We start from the raw sequence: 22,713 nt of genomic DNA, 5'->3' as shown, positions 1-22,713 counted from the left end.
TTTTCAACCAGCGATTGAGTTGTGAGACTCTGCTGTAGAGCTCATCACTCTCCCTAACTGGGAGGGGGCCAGAGACAATTACTCGATGCCGACACATCTTTCTAGCTGATTTACACGCAGAAGCTATGTTGCGCTTGGTGATCTCTGACTGTTTCATCCTAACATCGTTGGTGCCGACGTGGATAACAATATCTCTATACTCTCTACACTCGCCAGGTGCTGGCTAAAGCTAAAACATCTTCAGATTAGCCTTAACGTCGGTAGCCCTGCCCCCTGGTAAACAGTGTATGATCGCTGGATGATTCGTTTTAAGTCCAATACTGCGGGTAATGGAGTCACCAATGACTAGAGTTTTCAATTTGTCAGAGCTAATGGTGGGAAGCTTCGGCGTCTCAGACCCCGTAACGGGAGGAGTAGAGACCAGAGAAGACTCGACCTCTGACTCCGATCCACTGCTTAATGGGGAAAACCGGTTGAAAGTTTGTCGGCTGAATGAGCGACACCGGTTGAGCGTTCCTACAGCATTTCCTTCCAGAAACCGTGAGAAAGTTGTCCGGCTGCGGGGACTGTGCCAGGGGATTTATACTACTATCTGTACTTACTTGTGGCACAGACGCTGTTTCATCCTTTTCTACACTGAAATTACCCTTGCCTAACGATTGCGTTAGAGCTTGCAGCACAGCTATCCTCGCCGTAAGGCGAGTACAGCGACTGCAATTAGAAAGCATCATGTTAATGTTACTACTTAGCTTCGGCTGTTGGAGGTCCTGACGAATCGTGTCCGGAGTGAAAAAGTTGAGGAAAAAATAAATATATATATATAACGGTAATTAAAAAGTAAAAACCGTAAAGCTGTCAGGTAGCAAAATAGGTTGGCAACAAAACGCACAGCAACTCGAAAACAAGTCTGCAAGTTGTGACCGGAAATGACGTCAACACGCTCAGTCAAGCAATAAATAGGCCATGGTGGTTTAAGTTATTACAATATACCAATTAAACACTGGAGTGATTGATGTGCAGAAGATGTGCAAGTAGGGATACTGGGGTGCAAAGGAGCAAGATAAATAAGTACAGTAAGGGGATGATGGTAGTTGGAAGTGCTGTGTACAGGTGCAGTGATCTGTGAGCTGCTCTGACAGCTGGTGCTTAAAGCTAGTGAGGGAGATATGAGTCTCCAGCTTCAGTGATTTTTACAGTTTGTTCCAGTCATTGGCAGCAGAGAACTGGAAGGAAAGGCGACCAAAGGAGGAATTGGCTTTGGGGGTGACCAGTGAGATATACCTGCTGGAGCTCGTGCTACAGGTGGGTGCTGCTATGGTGATCAGTGAGCTGAGATAAGGCGGAGCTTTACCTAGCAAAGACTTGTAGATGACCTGTAGCCAGTGGGTTTGGCTACGAGTATGAAGCGAGGGCCAGCCAACGAGAGTGTACAGGTCGCAGTGGTGGGTAGTATATGGGGCTTTGGTGACAAAACGGATGGCACTGTGACAGACTGCATTCAATTTGTTGAGTAGAGTGTTGGAGGCTATTTTGTAAATGACATCGCCATAGTTGAGGATCGGTAGGATGGTCAGTTTTACGAGGGTATGTTTGGAAGCGTGAGTGAAGGATGCTTTGTTGCGAAATAGGAAGCCGATTCTAGATTTAATTTTGGATTGGAGATGCTTAACGTGAGTCTGGAAGGAGAGTTTACAGTCTAACCAGACACCTAGGTATTTGTAATTGTCCACATATTCTAAGTCAGAACCGTCCAGAGAAGTGATGCTGGACGGGCAATTGTAGAATAAGGCTCCAATTTAACAAAATGTGGAAAAAGTCAAGGGGTCTGAATACTTTTTGAATGCACTGTACGTTATGGCAACAATTTGATTTTTTTTGCTTCAGTGAAGGTGTTTTCGGTTGTTTTGGCACACATTTTTTTCCTGGAGACAAGCCAAAGTCTATGCCCTTTCGTCGGTGATTGGTCAACAGTAGGGATTCATCAATTAAGTCTTTGTTGTCATTCAAGGAGAGGAGACTCGTTTTCATGTACATTATTTCATTGAGAAATACTGCACCAAATATCTTAGATGTAATTCTGACTATTTTGAGGAAGTTTACTGGATACTGCGTCTCAAAATGGACAAACCACACTATTGACGCTTTTTTCTCCTTTTTTAAGCGAAGGTCTTTTTAAGGGAGTATGCAGGCGCACGTCTTCGGTTCACCTAGCCGACTTCGGCTAGTTACCTGCTGAACTGAAGCAAGCTGACACCTTCACACTAGAGCTTACATTAGCAACATGCACCCGCCCGCCCACCTGAGGATCTCTTTCAGCAATCTATTTCCTGTGTTTGAGGGGGGGAAAGGTCCACTTGTCACTTAAATCTCGCTGGATTGATTGCTTTAATTTCCCTCCTACGACTCTTTCATACTCTTGTGCCTGTAGTTTTTTTTTTACCGTTAATGTTATGACAGCAAAAATGTTTATAATGACCTGTCAAACACACTCTTGTAATGGCTGAAATGGGCTCAATGGAATACATTGTCTTTTTGTTGATTTAATGCATTGTCTCGACACTTACATCACAAGAAAGAGAAGAAAAATAACTTGTTTTGATGGGCGTTCATTTCTTTTGTGAATTTAACAAATTTATTTAATACAAATTAGATGCGCTGCAATGAAAGCATACATTCGGATTATATTGATATTATGTTTACATGGGTGTAATCTAGAGCCAAGCGTGTTAATTTTTAATCCGAGGGTATCCTGCTATAGAACGTGACAATGTAATTGAGGCAGTCCAGACCGTGCAGGTAGATTAGACTGAGCAAGTGTTTGGTGGTTGCAGGCCTGTTCCACACCTTTATATTAATTGGTTAATATATGCAAATACATCTGGTGTGTTTATGCAAATGAGGCACATATAATTTTCTTAATCTTAACACAAAATATGTTAAGAAAGTGTGTATATATGAGTGCATTTTAACATTTGACAAAAATTGATGACCTGAAGTCCATTATTTGTCTGTGCCAGTAAAATGTTTTATGTGCTATAATTCAGTCAATATATGAGGGATCATACAATTCAAAACGTTTGGAATATCTTCATCCATTTTCCAACTGTTGAATTTATTATAATTGTTTATAAACCTTTTAACAATTTTGATGACCGTTGATATTAATATAAAACACTGGTGACACACATCCTGGTGTGGGGGTAAGTCTAGATAGAAAACACCAATATGGTGACACACATCCTGGTGTGGGGGTAAGTCTAGATAGAAAACACCAATATGGTGACACACATCCTGGTGTGGGGGTAAGTCTAGATGGTGACACACATCCTGGTGTGGGGGTAAGTCTAGATAGAAAACACCAATATGGTGACACACATCCTGGTGTGGGGGTAAGTCTAGATAGAAAACACCAATATGGTGACACACATCCTGGTGTGGGGGTAAGTCTAGATAGAAAACACCAATATGGTGACACACATCCTGGTGTGGGGGTAAGTCTAGATAGAAAACACCAATATGGTGACACACATCCTGGTGTGGGGGTAAGTCTAGATAGAAAACACCAATATGGTGACACACATCCTGGTGTGGGGGTAAGTCTAGATAGAAAAACACCAATTACAGTCACATCTACAAGTTACTCCAACTCAGGTTGACTAATGTTAATATACCCTGTGTCCTCCCCCCTTGTTCTTCTCCTCTCCCTCTTCCCCAGGGTGTGACCTGCATCCTGCCAGTCCTGAGGGAGGGAGTGTTGACAGGCAGTCCTGAGCAGAAAGAGGAGGCGGCTAAGGCACTGGGAGGAGTCATCAAGCTGACATCCCCTGATGCTCTCCGACCATCTGTGGTCAACATTACCGGACCGCTCATCCGTATCCTGGGAGACCGCTTTGCCTGGAGTGTGAAGACCTCTCTATTAGAGACACTCACCCTGCTGCTGGCCAAGGTCAGTGTCTGCTGATGATTCAGTCTGATGTTAAAGGCTGTGTTCGGTAAGCACAAAATGGGAGGAGACATTTTGGGGGTGGAAATGGGGTTAATACATTAAATAAATAAACGATTTTCACTCTTCCATTTCTAAGCGTTTTCCCATTTTGTACCTACTAAACACAATCCTGTAGTTTCCTCCCTGCTGGAACGATGGTTGGTGTCTGGCTCTGGTCTTGACCCTGTTGCTCTGCCCCTGTCTCCAGGTAGGCATAGCCCTGAAGCCCTTCCTGCCCCAGCTCCAGACCACCTTCCTAAAGGCTCTGCAGGACTCCAGCCGGGCGGTTAGACTGAGGGCAGCTGAGGCCCTGGGCCAGCTGGTCTCTATCCACAGCAAGGTGGACCCTCTATTTACCGAGCAGCTCTCTGCCATCAACAACGCTGAGGACTCCGGAGTGAGGTACGCAAAACCATTAAATTATGGGAATGTTTCTGGAATTTAGTAACCCTCAGGTGTTCTTACTGAGAAACAATATCAAGAGTAGTGATCAGTTCCATATAGGATTCCCCTCATTTAAGAAATTATTTTTGATTGATTAGTGTGAGCGTACCAAGTAATTGGGCGTCACTCTAAAGCGGGAAGGTGGAATAAACGAGTCAGGAGTAGGTTTTTTTGATTGAACACGGTTCTCTATTGAGGGTATTTTGTCAACAAAAACATTCTAACATAATCAATGAAAAATCTTTCAAGGAAAAACGCACATCTTCTTCTCCAGATGAAACAAGAACACAATAGGATAATCTTTAAACTACAACAAACATAAATCACGGGTTTGTCACCGTCTTAGTGGTTCTTTCAGCACAGCTTTTCTCTCTCGGTGGCCATCTTCCAGAGATAGTTTCCCCCCTCTCTGCTGGTTCCATTCTCTCTTTTATAGGGGAAGGAGAGGATGTCATTAGTACCGTCAGCTGTGCTTAATTGACTCTGGTTACCTTGTCTCCCATGCTTTGTTGGGCTACTATACATGAGCCCAGCCTGCCCTCTAGTGGTCCTTCCACATTAGATTCAATCAATCAAAATTGTGATCCTAGTGTTCTGCTCCCATATTTCAGGGAGACCATGCTACAAGCCTTACGATTTGTCATCCAGGGAGCGGGTTCAAAGGTTGACCCAGCCATCAGGAAAAACATTACCACGACATTGCTGAGCATGCTGGGACATGATGAGGTATGTACAAAGATGGTGGATAAATGAAGAGGGTTCACTCAGGTCGTTGTCAGTTCTGGTCTACTTAATGGGGTGGTTCTCCCATAGGCATCAATGCAATAGCAGATGAGTCTGGTCTACTTACAGGCTGACCGCACTGCTTGCGTCGCAAAATACATTTTGAAATCTATATTATTCAATCATTGCACCCACACTGCATTGCCAAGGGCTAAAATAGAAGTCAGTTCTATTTGTGATGCAGATTGCACAGCAAGTCCTGCCTCTCCCATCTCCTCATTGGTTTATAGAAGCAGGTACCCACGTGCCATCTCCTCATTGGTGATACCCACGTGGGTGACTGAAAGACGAATGAGGTCAGTGGTGGTAATGCACCTAATTTATGAAAGTTGCCAATCGCAATATAATGTCAGTAGAAGAAAAAGCCTAGGAGGAGATATGACTAGAAATTATTCGGTTGACCGTTTTATGTGTGGATTAATTGTCGGAGTAGAGGACCTTGTGCGTTTCAGGTAAGATAACAACTCAATGTTTATATCTTAGGACAAATTAGCTAGCAACAGCCAGCTAGCTAAATAGGACAAGTTAGCTAGCTAAAACAACAACAGTGTCACTGGCCCAATACTTTTGAAGCTTACTGTAGTTCCTTGACTTTCATTGAACCAAACAAAAGCTGCGAATGGGGTGTCTCACTTCCTCTTCCATGTCTGGTATGTCTTCGTGCAGATACACTGACTACAGCACGTATGAATGCAACAGATTTTTTTAAGGCAGACTACTGATCGCCCCTTTGTCTCTTGAGTGCAAAACAATATCAGTTTTATCTTGCTAGCTAAATATATATTTTACCTGCAATACTGAACCTCGCATAAGGACACATTCAGATCTAAGTTTCAGTGACAGAATCTTTTAGAGTGCAATGTTACATTTTAGCTCTGATCAGACTTGACTTCTGTCAGTCTAGGCAGGATGTGGCTTCATGAAAGTGGTTTTTGGCCTCCTTGTCAGCATGTGTGTATGAAAGCCTTAAAGCTGCAATATGTAACTTTTTGGGCAACCTGACCAAATTCATATTGAAATGTGTGTTATAGATCTGTCATTCTCATTGAAAGCAAGTCTAAGAAGCGGTAGATCTGTTCTATGTGCACTTTTTATTCTTCCCGTTCTCAAGTTTCATTTTTGCTCCTTTTACTTTCGGTTTTGTACACCAGCTTCAAACTGCTGAAAATACTATATTTTTGGTTATGGAATATATATTTCAGTGGTTTTGCTTGTTCTGTCACAAACTGAAATTAGGCGACCTATTAGAATTTTAGAAACCAGGTGCATCTTTAAGTAGACTGATGTCGGTCTAACTGTGTGTGTGTGTGTGTGTGTGTGTGTGTGTGTGTGTGTGTGTGTGTGTGTGTGTGTAGGATGCTACACGCATGTCCTCAGCAGGGTGTGTAGGAGAGCTGTGTGCCTTCCTGTCTGAAGAGGAGCTGAGAAGTGTGTTGCTTCAGCACGTCCTGGGTAGGAATTTACTGTCACACCATACTCTCCCTCACACTACCCACTACCCAGGGTTTCAGGAGGGAATGTCTCTCTTGTAACCAAAAAGCTAGCCACTTAGTTAGCAAATCAACAAACCAAATGCTGGACCCCTGAGCTGGATATAATTTATTTGACTCATCTTAGATTTCTTTAGTTTCACCCCCGCAGCCCCCCAAAAATAATATATATATATTTTAAACATGTTACTGTATTAAAAATGATACCGTTGGTATTTCAAAATACCCCCCGGTATACAGTATAAATGGTATATCGCCCAAGCCTAATTTATAGCATGTTACTGTACAGCCACTACGTTCCAAGTTAGGAGCTTATTAATAGTCAAATCTGCCATTTTGAACCCATATACGGGTACGAGTGTAACGGGCTACCTCACTCTATCAAAATGGTAAAGTAGTAAGGAAAGACATTCATGTTTGTACTAAAACAGTGCCCTCTCTTCTCCTAGCTGACATATCAGGTGTGGACTGGATGGTGCGTCATGGTCGCAGTATGGCCCTGGCCATCGCAGTCAAGTCTGCCCCCGAGCAGCTGTGTGTGGAGGAGTACAGTTCAACTGTGATGGAGACCATCCTTGCCAATGCCACTGCAGACAGGGTAGATCCCATTAGTTTACTCATTCTGTTCAACCAGACCATGGAAGGATTTGCTTTCCAAGCACTCTCTTCCCCTGTCTTTACCCTCTCTGACTAAACACTGTGCCCTGTCTCCTCAAGATCCCCATAGCCACCAGTGGGATCAGAGCCATGGGCTACCTGATGAGACATCATCTCAGAACCGAGGGAGCAAGTGGCTCATCACAGCGCATTATCACACAGTTTGTCAAGGTGAGGCAGGGGGGTACTTTCTCTTTAAGGTCACTTTTTTTCCCATTTGCAAAAAATGTTTTGCCAATCGAGCACTGAAAGTGTGTATATTGTTCAATATTTGGGGTGCATGAATATAGATATTATCTGTAAGAAATAAGAACCACTATGACAATACTCCTCTGAGGATTTGTCAGTAACCTCTCTCCTGTCATTTCCCCTGCAGTGTCTCCAGAACCAGTCCAGTGACATCAGGCTAGTGTCGGAGCGGGTGCTGTGGTGGGTGTTTAAGGACAAGGCCACGCCCTCCCTGGAGCCCGCCCTCATCAAGCCTCTGGTGAAGAGCTTGCTGGACAATACCAAGGACAAGAACACCAGCGTCAGAGCCCAGAGCGAACACACCATCGTCAGCCTGCTCCGACTGCGCCAGGGAGAGCAGACCATGCAGGTCCGTGACACACACATACAAATAAACAATACTTGGGCTGATGGATTTAAGTTGTGCATTGTGCATCTGGTGTACTTCTCCAATAATATTCAAATCTCTCACTCTGTAATGTTATGTTTGTCTTTCAGAGCGTTAGTGCCATCCTTGACTCCGCAAGTAATGACCTGCTGTCTGACTGTCACCGCCGCTCCCTGAGGAAGATCTCCAGCCTTCCAGACTCTAACGAAGAGATTGACGACACCATCCTCACGTGATGGGCAGGACTGAACACAGCTTGACAAATCCATACGGTTGCTCATGTACTCAGAAAAGACCTCCACAGCAATCAAGAAAAACTCTGCTGTCACATCTCACAAATACATACATCTATGGAGAGAACCCTCACACACACATACATCCCCATTATCTCCATGTTATCCATGGACCAAGGAAAAGGTATGAATTTACTCACTTTCCTTAATAATCCCCCCCTTTGGACAATTATTTCATTTGTTGAAGTTTTAGTGGCTCTAAACATACATTTAGAACATTTTGTTTCATCTCACTAAGTGCAGTTAAATTTCCTGAGTGAGCTCACTGCATAAAGAAAGTAATTTGTGCCAATTCCTTTGACATTTTAAATGTGTATTCAATGTCCCTCTTATTTTATAGAATTTATTTCAAGCATCACTGATACTAGTATAACAAAGCAGCAATTACATTTCTCCCATTGCTTATCCTCTGGGTTTTATACCTCTGCTTTGTGTGTGTGGGGAACGCAACCTGTTACCTTTATGATGAAGTTGATATTCTAAACAATTATAAGGTTGTAAAAATAAATCAAATAAAGACCTTGATTTGATAATGGTTTGAATTAGTCTGAATTAACTCAAGACTTTTTTCCACATTGTGAACGTCACTCATTATATCTATCTAATTGCATTCACCAGTATACAACGCAAATGACACAAATTGGAAATGTAGCTAGTAAGTCATATATATCCTATGTAAATTCAGAGAAGTATCCCTTAGTTAAGAGTGAAAAACTGCTGCCTATGACTTGGATACACATGAGACTGGATGTGGTGCGTTTTAGCAATTGTGTTGCTCCGAATGCAGTCTGTCTAGGTCAAAGGTGTAGAATTATTTACGAACAAATGGAAAGGTGCAAACTTTCAACGGCTCCCTGCATGGTGGCTAGAATCAATGGGCCCAAATTGATTAATGGTCCCACTTTGTCGTGCGTCTGCGCAGTGAGCATGGTTCGCGTAGGGTTGGGTGCACAACACTGTGCAGTAACTACCAGAGAAGGAAGCAGAGTTTCCGGCTATTTGCAGCAGAGGGAGAGGGTTGCTGACACCGCCGGCTCGGGGGCTAGCAATTGGGCACACTCATTCATATCGGGGGTAGGGTTGGTGAATTACAAGACAAGGCTACAGACAGCAAGTTGAGAGGAAGACCAAAGTAACAGCAAAAGGCGGGGTGACCCACCAACTACCGGCATGGCCAGGGACTACGATTACCTCTTCAAGCTGCTCATCATCGGTGACAGTGGTAAGCGAATACCGTGGATGTGTGACGGGAAATGGGCCTTTCTAGGTTTTTACACGACGAGTCGCAGAAATGTAGGTCGAGGTTCATAACGTGATTTTGGACTCAGTTTTAAGTTGACGTCTTCATTTTAAAAGTCCACAACCAATATTTTCGGGTAATAGGAAAGAGCGGTGACTAGGGCGGAGGTTGTGTATCGCAGGCTGTCAGCCGATCAGGCCGGATATCGCTCGCTGCACGATAGTGTATTAGCGTCTATACTGGGACGAATTCCATCCATTCTAAGAATGTTATTTATGCGGGATACTTGACTGCCCAAGTATAATGGTGTTCCAAGTGTGTACATTGTAACTACATGTTTACATTACTTCGTAAAGCTAGCAAAGTGCTATTAGATTACTAGTTATAGCTACACTACAGTTCGCTAGTAAGCTAACGTTAGTCAGCTAACGTTACATACTTACTGGCGAGTGTTTTTATTTTATCCCAGTAGCTAGCGGCTCCCATTGAAGTTGTTAACCAACCGTTATCCTGCTGTGTCAACTAGCTAGGTGGCTTGTCAGTGTAGTAGTAATATATATTTTCAGTAGTAGTTATGTTTGTAATTGCATATTAAAATGTGAAGTGCAGAGTTGTTTACAATAACCTTGGCTTGAATGATTTCTAGATGCTCCCTGGTTAGGGCCTAGTAGACAAATGATGCAGTAATGAAACATTCATAATATCATGATCCAACTAAATGCCAGAAGTTCAGTGAATATGAGGTATATTAGCTAAGAACAATACTACCACGTTGTTTTTCTACCTCCTACTCATATATATATTTTTAAAGATTGTTGCATTCAGGTGAAAACATAAATCCACATTGACAACTCCACAATCCCTTTGTTGGGAAAGATCCATTGACATTCTCGGTCCTGGCACTACCCTGTCATCTAGCTGATCACAATAGTGGGAAAGAAAGCAGTCCCCTTAGTACCACAGACACACAGGGGCCTGTGTCCCCTCCGCTGCAGTCTGGTACCAGTATTAGCACCGCTGTTATGAGATTCAGAGAAAATGTAAACCAATGATCAAATACAAGTCCTGTCCCCTCCCCTGTCACACTTACACATGCAATTGTTGCTGAGAACGATCTGACACGTATAGGGTTTAGGAGCTCAGATCAAGGGTCCCTTTCTGCACCTCATGGTCCCTCTGCAGTTAATTGGTCAATGAAAACTATTATTTGGACTGACAGAGGTCAAGTTTTGCATGACAACAACAAAGCAGAAACCAACTGTCACCCAGGCTACTGTGCCTCACGTTTGTTAACTAGTTTAAATACAGTATTGATGATTTTGAATGACATACTGTATTTTGTAACTTGTGCTTTTGCTTATCATCCTAGACACATTCAGGGACTAAATCTTGACCACATGTTCCTATATGACAGCTAGGTACTCCTTCACAGACCGATAATAGTCCTCCAGGTATCACTGACGACTGTTTTACCAGTTAGACCAGAGATGGGTAAAGGACCTGCCAGGTACCAGAGATTCTACAGGTTTACCCTCGACTCACCCAGTCATTGATATCATTCACTGTTAACAAGACTGACTACTGGACTGTCCAGTCCATCATTCAAAACAAAGATGGATTTCACTGGCTTACGACAGAGCCTGATTAAAAGGTAGCAATGATATGGTGATGTGGTTGTTAGTGTCCTGACAGATGTAAGTATTGTTACCCACAGAAAGAACACTATCTGTTTCTTGTAGCTGCAAGTAATGCTGTCTGGTGAAAGTGAACAAGACTCAGTGAATGATCAGAGGGATTTGTTTTCTGATGGGCTTTTAACTCAGGACCAATCAACCGCAGCTAGGCATGATCACATTACCTTTAGCTAGCAACTGATCTGAGCTGGTAGTACCTCTGCCTGGACTCACAGTTAAGCTCTGACATTTTGGCCAACTCCTCATCTGACAGTTGGCTAGCTGCCTGTCTTTGCCTCTTAGTGAATTCACTGAAAGTGTAATCTGATTGGTGTACCAAGTAATTTGCAACATGGGATGTTATGAACTGTACCAGAATAATTTGTTGCAAACCATCACCTCTATATTATTGTGATCTTAAACCTACTAAAGGTTATGCAGAGTTCAGCTGTCACTGTCTTTTATACATGGACTAGATGGCATGTATTTGTCTGAGTGCATGCTGTCAAGGCCTGGCTGACTGACTGTGCTAATATACACTACATGACTAAAAGTATGTGGACACCTTCTTGTCAAACATCTCATTCAGATATCATGGGCATTAATATTGAGTTGGTCCCCCCCTTTGCTGCTGTAACAGCCTCTACTCTTCTGGGAAGGCTTTCCACTAGATGTTGGAACATTGCTGCAGGGAATTACTTCCATTCATCCTTGAGCATTAGTGAGGTCGAGCACTGATGTTGGGTGATTAGGTTTGGCTCGCCATCGGCGTTCAATTCATCCCAAAGGTGTTTGATGGAGTTGAGGTCAGGGCTCTGACCAGGCCAGTCAAGTTCTTCCACACCGATCTCGAGAAACTTTTTCTGTATGGACCTCGCTTTGTGCACGTGGGCATTGTCATGCTGAAACAGGAAAGGGCCTTCCTCAAACTGTTGCCACAAAGTTGGAAGCACATAATTGTCTAGTATGTCATTGTATGCTGTAGCATTAAGATTTCCCTTCACTGGAACTAAGGGGCCTAGCCCGAATCATGGAAAAACAGCCCCTCACGATTATTTCTCCTCCACCAAACTTTACAGTTGGCACTCAGGCGGGTAGCGGTCACCTGTCATCCGCCAAACCCAGATTCTTCCGTCAGACTGCCAGATGGTGAAGCGTGAATCATCACTCCAGAGAACGCATTTCCACTGCTCCAGAGTCCAATGGCGGGGAGCTTTACACCACTCCAGCCGATGCTTGGTATTGCGAATAGTGATCTTAGGCTTGTGTGCGGCTGCTCAGCCATGGAAATTCATTTCATGAAGCTCCCGACGAGCACTTATTGTGCTGACGTTGCTTCCAGAGCCAGTTTGGAACTCGGTAGTGAGTGTTGCACACTGAGGACAGACAATATAAAACAATATTCGCTACGTGCTTTAGTGCTCGTCGGTCCCGTTCTGTGAGCTTGTGTGGCCTACCACTTCGCGGCTGAGCCATTGTTGCTCCTAGATGTTTACGGTTATATGCATTCACTGTTGACCAGGGCAGCTCTCGCAGGGCCGAAATTTGATGAACTGACTTGTTGGGGAGGTGGCATCCTATGACGGTGCCACTTTGAAAGTAACTGAACTCTTCAGTAAAGCAATTTGACTGTCAATGTTTGTATATGGAGTTTGCATGGCGGTGTGCTTGATTTTATACACCTGTCAGCAACGGGTGTGGCTGAAAAAGTCACTCATTTTGTGTATATATAGTGTATCTATACGATATACCACAGAGGTCAGGAACACACCAGCCTAGTTTTAGGTGTTTTTTTATTTTATTTTATTTCACCTTTATTTAACCAGGTAGGCTAGTTGAGAACAAGTTCTCATTTACAACTGCGACCTGGCCAAGATAAAGCATAGCAGTGTGAACAGACAACAACACAAAGTTACACATGGAGTAAACAATAAACAAGTCAATAACACAGTAGAAAAAAGAAAGAGTCTACCGTATGTATATACATTGTGTGCAAAAGGCATGAGGAGGTAGGTGAATAATTACAATTTAGCAGATTAACACTGGAGTGATAAATTATCAAATGGTCATGTACAGGTAGAGATACTGGTGTGCAAAAGAGCAGCAAAGTAAATAAATAAAAACAGTATGGGGATGAGGTAGGCGACGAATATGTAGCGAGGACCAGCCGACTAGAGCATACAGGTCGCAGTGGTTGGTGGTATAAGGTGCTTTAGTAACAAAACGGATGGCACTGTGATAAACTGCATCCAGTTTGCTGAGTAGAGTATTGGAAGCTATTTTGTAGATGACATCGCCGAAGTCGAGGAACGGTAGGATAGTCAGTTTTACTAGGGTAAGTTTGGCGGCGTGAGTGAAGGAGGCTTTGTTGCGGAATAGAAAGCCGACTCTAGATTTGATTTTAGATTGGAGATGTTTGATATGAGTCTGGAAGGAGAGTTTACTGTCTAGCCAGACACCTAGGTACTTATAGATGTCCACATATTCTTGGTCATAACCATCCAGGGTGGTGATGCTAGTCGAGCGTGCGGGTGCAGGCAGCGAACGGTTGAACGGTTATCGTCCTCTGTTATTCCTCCTGGCTCTTTCATGGTCAGAGAAAAACAGAGCTATGGAAATATGATGACTCTGGTGGCAAGCATATGTTTACAAAACATAACTCCTTCAAATTAGCTTACTCATGAAAACCTCTGTGTAGCCTAAACGTCATAATTAAAGGGCGGTAAGATATCAAATCTACTGAGTTGTAAGCCTTTTTAATCTGACTCTCAACCTGTCATTTTCTCTTCATTTCAGGAGTAGGGAAGAGCAGTCTCCTCCTGCGGTTTGCAGACAACACATTTTCAGGTAAGAGTAAATCTATCAGGTTATAAGTTGTTTGTTCTGTTGTATTTGAACAACTGTCCAACCCACACTACGTACAGTGAGTATTTGCCTTGCAAAATCAGACACTGGGTCTCATAACTTGTGTTGTTTTTGTTGTTGTTTGCAGGTAGCTACATCACCACGATTGGAGTGGACTTCAAGATCCGGACAGTGGAGATCAATGGGGAGAAGGTGAAGCTGCAGATTTGGGATACGGCAGGACAGGAGCGCTTCCGCACCATCACCTCCACGTGAGTACAGGCAGGGATGACTAACACACACACAAACACATGGAGAGCTGCAGTATTTTTTTACGAGGCCAACTTTTATGATATTTTGAGCAAGTACTTCTCAAAGACTAGAATCATTTCCATGTTCTTTTTGGAATCTGATGGAATTTCCCACAGACCTTAATTACACATTTTAGTAACATGCGGTTTTTAGTCAGAATTATAGGACGGTAAAGGTTGGAGCTCAATGGCTCTCTCACTTGGGTGTCATCCCCATGGAGTTGCTTCACCTTGTTTCTATTTCTATTGCAGAAATTAGTGCCAATGCAATTTATTTTCATCCTTTTTTTAACCTTTTCTTGTGCTTGCCTTCATTGTTCAAGTTTCTCATTTTCTCTCCGTTGTGTATTTCGGCTCCATGTTTGACAGATAATTACTTGTGTAGAGCCTGCCAAGTGGAATAGGGTCATTGCCTTTTTAAAATTGTGGCACAAATAACTAACAATGACTGAATTGGAAGACATTCCTCTCTGAATTCATATTGTTTTTTGTTTATTTTTTACTATGGCAGGTAGTTTCTCTCAAGTGAGTGCTTCCTAAGCTGGAGTGGCTGAGAGAGTATGCCCAGCCTTTCTCCTCTCTGTCATGAGAAACATGTGTAGTAATGAGCAGTTAGCATTCCTGAACAAGAATGCCGTCACTCAGGAGGGTAGGGTAAAGGTCTGTGAGCTAGTGAGAATGACCTAACAACCGTCTGACTCACACTGCTCTCAGTTTGTCATGAATAGGACAGCATATAAAAAAAACATTCACTCCTTTTGGACTTTGCCGGACGGTACAATACTTTGACACTGTTTGGCTTTGATGACCTGCGACTATGACAGAGTGGAGATAGTAAAAACCTTGCTGTTTTGGACATTCACTCAATTTACAATAACGACAGTGAGGAACTGACAAAGGTGTTGAGAAAGAGAGGCATTTGAACCTGTGCATGTTTCACAAGCCTCCTGGGAAATTTGTCAATTTCTCCTCAGAAACAGAGCTGCTGGTTTTCCTATGGGAAAACCTCTACAAGTCTACAGTATGGATTCAGTGTGTGTTTTCTACTGAGCTGAGGGAACCTGGCTCTGTGAGGAGGGAGGTGGAGACTGCTACTGCTGGGTTGTTTTCGCTGATTGTTAATTGTGGAGAAGTAGAGTGGCATGGTGCCTCATTAGGTCTATGTGAATTTCAGTATAGAGATGGCTCACAGAGCCCTGCGTGCTGGAGTGGGAAACCCCACCTCCGTTAGGTAAATGGTCAGCCCACCCAGGGTGTATTTTGCCATATGTCCTTCCGTCAGTCACAGTCCAGTAGCTGCCATATGTTTGTCTTCATGGACAGCAGTGTGTGTGTGTGTGTGTGTGTGTGTGTGTGTGTGTGTGTGTGTGTGTGTGTGTGCCCCCTTACTCCTGGGCTGTGTGTGTCAGGCCATTACAATGTCTCACACAAACACACACACCACCCGCCCCTTTGAAAGGCCTATTGTGCTTTTTGTGTGTGTGGTGCAGTCAGATTGGGGATGCACACTCATTTTGGGTCCTAGTCATACTTATTCAGACATTTTTTTTGTTTGTTCATGAATACTGTGGCTGTCCTCTACTTCCAGCTCTGTATAGCCTATATACAGGTAACTGCCAAAATAAAAGAAACACCAGCATAAAGTGTCTTAATAGGACGCTGGCCCAACACGACCCGCCAGAACATCTTCATTGCGTCTTGGCATAGATTTTAAATGTCCGGAATTCTATTGAAGGGATGTGACGCCATTCTCCCACAACAAATTGCTTAATCTGGTGTTTTGTTGCTTATGGTGGTGAAAAATGCTGTTTCAGGCACCACTCCGGCATCTCCCATAAGTGTTCAATTGGGTTGAGATCTGGTGTTTGAGACGACACACACACACTTGAAACCCCCTGTGCTCCTTTGAGACCCCTCTTTCAAAGTCACTGAGATACCTTTTACCTGGCCATGGTAGCCAAAATAATGGGCAACTGGGCATTTTTATACATGACTCTAAGCATGATGGGATGTTAATTGCTTAATTAACTAAAAATCAAATGACATTTTATTGGTCACATACACGTGTTTGGCAGATGTTATTGCGGGTGGAGCGAAATGCTTGTGCTTCTAGTTCTGACAGTGCAGTAATATCTCAGTTTCACAACATATACCCAAAACACACGTAAATCTAAGTAAGGAATGGATTAAGAATACATATATATACATATACAGTTGGAAGTTGGAAGTTTACATACACCTTAGCCAACTACATTTAAACTCAGTTTTTCACAATTCCTGACAATAAACAATTCCCTGTCTTAGGTCAGTTAGGATCCCCACTTTATTTTAAGAATGTGAAATGTCAGAATAATAGAAGAGAGAATGATTTATTTCAGCTTTTATTTCTTTCATCACATCCCCAGTGGGTCAGAAGTTTACATACACTCAATTAGTATTTGGTAGCATTGCCTTTAAATTGCTTAACTTGGGTGAAACGTTTTGGGTAGCCTTCCACAAGCTTTCCACAATAAGTTGGGTGCATTTTGGCCCATTCCTCCTGACAGAGCTGGTGTAACTGAGTCAGGTTTGTAGGCCTTCTTGCTTGCACACGCTTTTTCAGTTCTGCCCACACATTTTCTATAGGATTGAGGTCAGGGCTTTGGGATGGCCACTCCAATACTTTGTTGTCCTTAAGCCATTTTGCCACAACTTTGGAAGTATGCTTGGGGTCATTGTCCATTTGGAAGACCCATTTGCGACCAAGCTTGAACTTCCTGACTGATGTCTTGAGATGTTGCTTCAATATATCCACATCATTTTCTTTTCTCATGACGCCATCTATTTTGTGAAGTGCACCAGTCCCTCCTGCAGCAAAGCACCCCCACAACATGCTACTGCCACCCCCACAACATGATGCTGCCACCCCTGTGCTTCACGGTTGGGATGGTGTTCTTCGGCTTGCAAGCCTCACCCTTTTTCCTCCAAACATAACGATGGTCATTATGGCCAAACAATTATATTTTTCTTTCATCAGACCAGAGGACATTTCTCTAAAAAGTATGATCTTTGTCCCCATGTGCAGTTGCAAACTGTAGTCTGGCTTTTTTTTGTCGGTTTTGGAGCAGTGGCTTCTTCCTTGCTGAGCTGCCTTTCAGGTTATGTTGATCTAGGACTCGTTTTACTGTGGATATAGATACTTTTGTACCTGTTTCCTCCAGGTCCTTTGCTGCTGTTCTGGGATTGATTTGCACTTTTCGCACCAAAGTACGTTCATCTCTAGGAGACAGAAAGCGTCTCCTTCTTGCGCGGTATGATGGCTGCGTGGTCCCATGGTGTTTATACTTGCGTACTATTGTTTGTACAGATGAACGTGGTACCTTCAGGTGTTTGGAAATTGCTCCCAAAGATGAACCAGACTTGTGGAGGTCTGCAATTATTTTTCTGATTTCTTTGGATTTTTCCATGATGTCAAGAAAAGAGGCACTGCGATTGAAGGTAGGCCTTACAGGTACACCTCCAATTGACTCAAATAGTACAATTTATACGTATGGGATGAGTAATGCTAGATACAGGACATTATTTAAGTGGCTAGTGATCCATTTCTAAAAGTTGCCAGTGATCCCTAATCTATGCCTATAGGCAGCTGCCTCTGATGTGCTGGTGATGGCTGTTTAGCAGTCTGATGGCCTTGAGATAGAAGCTGTTTGTCAGTCTCTCAGTCCCTGCTTTGATGCACCTGTACTGACCTTGCCTTCTGGATGGTAGCGGGGTGAACAAGCAGTGGCTCGGGTGGGTGATCTTTTTGGCCTTCCTGTGACATCAGGGGTGCTGTAGGTGTCCAGGAGGGTGGGAAGTTTGCCCCTGGTAATGCGTTGGGCAGACCGCACCACCCTCTGGAGAGCTTTGAGGTTGTGGTCTATGCAGTTGCAGTACCAGGTGATACAGCCCGACAGGATGCTCTCAATTGTGCATCTGTAAAAGTTTGTGAGCGTTTTAGGTGTTAAGCCAAATTTCTTTAGACTCCTGAGGTTGAAGAGGTGCTGTAGTGCCTTCTTCACCCCACTGTCTGTATGATGTGTACGCCGAGGAACTTGAAGCTTTCCACCTTCTCCACTGCGGTCCCATCTGTGGATAAAGGGGTGCTGGCTAAATTCCCAATCTGGCCCTCAAAACATCATGGCCACCTAATCATCCCCAGCTTATAATTGGCTCATTCATCCATCTCCTTTCCCCTGTAACTATTCCCCAGGTCGTTGCTGTAAATGAGAATGTGTTCTCAGTCAACTTACCTGGTAAAATAACGGTTCAATAAAAATAAAGTGTTTCCTTTATTTTGGCAATTACCTGTACATCAGTCTTTGTCATAGTCCACTGGACTCTTTCGTCTTCAAAGGAAAACTGTGGTGAGCATTATCCCTGGCTTCCTGCTGACCGTTGCCCCACCCTGCCTCAGAGACACTCCTTCTTGCTCTCATCCTTTCAGGAACACTATAATTAATATGGATTATTGAACTCTGAGCAGCATGTGGAGTCAGTGTATATGTTATACGCTTTCAGTTCATTTTGGCTGTTATAGGAATGACAAAGGAAATAAATTGTCTATATTGTGCCATTTATTGGAAAAGGTCTAAGTCTATTGGATCATAAAGAAGCATCGCATCTTAATTGTGAGCATGTGCAGTCCTGGGCTCATTTGTCTTCAATCATACTCTTTGCTTTGTTAACATCAGTTGGGATTGATTGAAATCGCCAATGTGTGTTTGTGTAATAGTGTGACTCTGTTGTCTAAGTTAGGCTCTCCCTATTGGACGTGAGGTCAGCATGCTGACTGCTCTCTCTTTCTGTCTCTGTCTCCAGATACTACAGAGGAACACATGGGGTCATAGTGGTATATGATGTCACAAGTGCCGAATCCTTTGTCAATGTGAAACGATGGCTACATGAAATCAACCAGAACTGTGATGACGTGTGTCGAATATTAGGTGAGTCCAGTCCACCTGTTTCAAATACCTTTACTCGGTGCAGTGTTTTTGCTGCTTAAGGCCGTATGAAATCCTTGCAGTGGACGGAATCGCGGAATCCAGACATTAAAATGGAATTCAACAATATAAAAAATAATTTAACTTATTGAAAGCTGTTAACTAATTATAACATTTATTAAGTTGCACAAATTTCTCATAAGACATGAAAATAATGAAGCAACAGAATAGGAATACCCCTGTCTGTGTGCAGTGCACATATTTGTCTATCAATTATTGCATCGACATGAACACAGAACATACCATTTTGTTTTATCTATTTAAAAAAGTGTAATTTTGAGAGTGAAAAACATCAAATAATCTGAAACCGGGGAAAACGAAACTGAGGAATCTGGAAAAAATGCAACAGATTTGAACGGATCCTACATGCAGTTGAGCAGAACGCTAAAAAGGTCTTTCTATTCCTATTCTGCCTTAGTGGGAAACAAGAACGACGATCCCAACTCAAAGGTGGTGGAGACGACTGACGCACAGAAGTTTGCAGAGCAGATGAGCATCAACCTCTTTGAGACGAGTGCAAAAGAGAACATCAATGTGGAAGAGGTAAGTCATTGGCCAGGGACCCTGTAATATTAGTAATGGAAAGTTGAGTGGGTAGAATTGTTCATGGAACACAGGCTTGAAGGTGAGGTTGTTGCTTCATTGGAGGAAATATATAACAATCTCTCATCCAAAACAATGTAGTTGATTGTTTACCATATTGTGTTGTTTTGTGATTTCCCCACAGATGTTTAACTGTAGTTGATGGCGTTCACCATGTTGTTTTGTGATTTCCCCATAGATGTTTAACTGTAGTTGATGGCGTTCACCATGTTGTTTTGTGATTTCCCCATAGATGTTTAACTGTAGTTGATGGCGTTCACCATGTTGTTTTGTGATTTCCCCATAGATGTTTAACTGTAGTTGATGGCGTTCACCATGTTGTTTTGTGATTTCCCCACAGATGTTTAACTGTAGTTGATGGCGTTCACCATGTTGTTTTGTGATTTCCCCATAGATGTTTAACTGTAGTTGATGGCGTTCACCATGTTGTTTTGTGATTTCCCCATAGATGTTTAACTGTAGTTGATGGCGTTCACCATGTTGTTTTGTGATTTCCCCACAGATGTTTAACTGTAGTTGATGGCGTTCACCATGTTGTTTTTGTGTTTTCCCCACAGATGTTTAACTGCATCACAGAGCTAGTGCTGAGAGCCAAGAAGGAGGTGCAGGCCAAGCAGCAGCAGCAGCAACAGAATGACGTGGTCAAACTCACCAAGAACAGTAAACGAAAGAAAAAGTGCTGCTAGCGAACTCAAACCCACTCACAAAGTCCAGCAGCGTCTGCTCCAGAGAACACACACAGGATGGGACTCCAAGCATCTAAATTAAGACAAGATAGATTTAATAAATATATAATGGGAAAAAAGTCCCCTTTGGACAAAAATCATGAAGAAAAAAAATAAATGTACAGATTTGATTAGAAGTCAGAAGTGTTATTTGGAATTCAGCAGATGAGCACTATTTAACAGTGATCCTCGTTTCTTGAAGGATCTGCAAGCAGACAAGTGATGGCCATAATGCTCAGATTTCTATATGCATATATTCTTACATCGGTATCTATTTTGTCCTTCTCATTCCACTTCACACGGGACATTGAGTCAAGTGAAACTGTGCACCCGAAGTGGAGGACTCACTTTTTTTTTATGATTTTCTTAGTTTTTTGGGGGGGTGAGGGGTGGGGTCTGTTGTTGGAATGGGGGACTAAGTAAAACATCTTTACTGGGGAAGGGGTTCACAACCTTCGTACATTTTTTATTTGGACTTTTCAGACACCTGTATGGCTCATCCCAACCCATTATGAACTTCTGGTTTGTTTTTGGACTTGATGGGAAAATATCATGAGGATTATGATTGATAGGCAACCTTTAGCAACTAATCCAATGGACAGAACTGGTGACATCTATCTTATCTTTGGTTCTCTTTTTTTGCCAAGCTTTTTCTCCTCTTCCCCTTAATCTCTAGCCAACGACCGGTTTCTAGAGAGGTTTTCAGAGCAGTGAACCACTCCCATGGCCCTGGCTGGGATGCAATGCTCTGCCATCACCACTCACTGCAGTCTTATTGTGCGCTAAGTTTGTTTTTAAAAGAAGAAAAAAATCTTCCACTTTTTTAAAACAATGATACTGCCAATATGTTGTTAATGAAATAGTTAGAAACTCTGTGTCTCCCCTTATTGGACTGTTGCCATAGAGACCCACTGGGTGTAGTAATTTGGGGTTAGGGTCTGTAGGGGCCCAGGTAGCCCTCAGGGAGAGAGGCCAGGAACCACTCTCCAACCACACTCCAGCCTCTGGCCTCTACTCCCATGCACCAAACACCTCATATCAGCACCTCTCAGCTATGGATTCAACCCCCTTAGCTTCAGCCACTTGTGGTGCATTTTAATTATAACATCTATCAATGCAGGGTGCATTTGGTTTGTGCCAGGAGGATGGTGTTGACAACAAATGGGAGGTTTATTGTAGTCGGTGCAGTGATCCTGATCCATAGCTGACTGGTTAGCCTTGTGTGTGTGTGTGTGTGTGTGTGTGTGTGTTCAGCACTTAACACTGTTTGAAGGGGTATGTATAAGGTATCTGACATGCATTTTAGTATTCATAAGCTATCAAGGAGCTTGCAAAATGTTCTGAACTATTAACACGTGTATGCCTGGTGGTTTCGTCATGTTTCTTTCTCGGACTTGTGACTATCTGGTTACCTGTTTAACCGAAGTCTTACTCCAGTGTTCTGCTTGACTGTGAGTGAGTGGCAGGATGGCAGTGAGAGACTGTTTCCTTCCTGAGCGTCTGCTATGGGGGAGCATTAGTGATGGAGCAATGAGAACCTTGACCGTAACACTTCCTACACACATCGGGCCCTGAATACCTCTCCCTCTGCTTGAGGGTAACTGGTGTAGGCTGAGGTGGCCATGATGTGGGTTTGGGAAATCTCTATGTGACCCTAACCAGACAACCATTGAGATGGGGAACATGACAGTGCCACAACCTGAGCTCTGGGTGATGCAAGCCAAGCAGTGGAGAAATGGGATCAAATTCCAGACTGTATGATTTCTATTCATTATGTGTATATAAATATAGTTGTGTGTTTTATATTCAATATACAGAACATACACACATTCGCACACACAATTGTGCATGTATTGACATGCCTCGTGTGCTATGAAACACACTTATCAGCTGTGGTTTGCTGTACACTGGAGAAAGAGATGTACTATTCAGTTCCCTTCATGAATTTAATCAATAAACGTTTTAAAATAATAAATATTTGACACAATGACTGATCTCTCTTGTCAATTATTTGAAGCTTGCTCTTGA

The 22,713-nt window shown here is 43.0% G+C and overlaps 2 protein-coding genes across 2 annotated transcripts in view; both read left to right on the top strand.

The window, feature by feature from the left end:
- Positions 1-8,801, top strand: part of LOC118394048 (eIF-2-alpha kinase activator GCN1-like) — a 42,368-nt gene extending 33,567 nt beyond the window's left edge. The window contains exons 50-57 of the mRNA XM_052461407.1: positions 3,716-3,946; positions 4,194-4,387; positions 5,041-5,155; positions 6,568-6,664; positions 7,152-7,300; positions 7,420-7,530; positions 7,736-7,957; positions 8,086-8,801. Of these exons, the coding sequence (XP_052317367.1) occupies positions 3,716-3,946; positions 4,194-4,387; positions 5,041-5,155; positions 6,568-6,664; positions 7,152-7,300; positions 7,420-7,530; positions 7,736-7,957; positions 8,086-8,211 (1,245 nt within the window). The 3' untranslated portion in view covers positions 8,212-8,801. The remainder of the gene's footprint in view (positions 1-3,715; positions 3,947-4,193; positions 4,388-5,040; positions 5,156-6,567; positions 6,665-7,151; positions 7,301-7,419; positions 7,531-7,735; positions 7,958-8,085) is intronic.
- A 395-nt stretch (positions 8,802-9,196) lies between these two features.
- Positions 9,197-22,675, top strand: LOC118393123 (ras-related protein Rab-35-like). Its single transcript, XM_035785461.2, has 6 exons — positions 9,197-9,490; positions 13,978-14,028; positions 14,174-14,297; positions 19,176-19,300; positions 19,776-19,900; positions 20,518-22,675. Exons 1-6 carry the CDS (start codon positions 9,439-9,441, stop codon positions 20,644-20,646), a joined length of 606 nt encoding a protein of 201 aa, XP_035641354.1. The 5' UTR covers positions 9,197-9,438; the 3' UTR covers positions 20,647-22,675.
- Positions 22,676-22,713: the final 38 nt, after the last annotated feature.

The sequence above is a fragment of the Oncorhynchus keta genome, chromosome 14, assembly GCF_023373465.1.
Source record: "Oncorhynchus keta strain PuntledgeMale-10-30-2019 chromosome 14, Oket_V2, whole genome shotgun sequence".
Lineage (NCBI taxonomy): Eukaryota > Metazoa > Chordata > Actinopteri > Salmoniformes > Salmonidae > Oncorhynchus > Oncorhynchus keta.
Note: the sequence above shows the minus strand (reverse complement) of the source record. Positions and strands in the feature narration are given on the sequence as shown.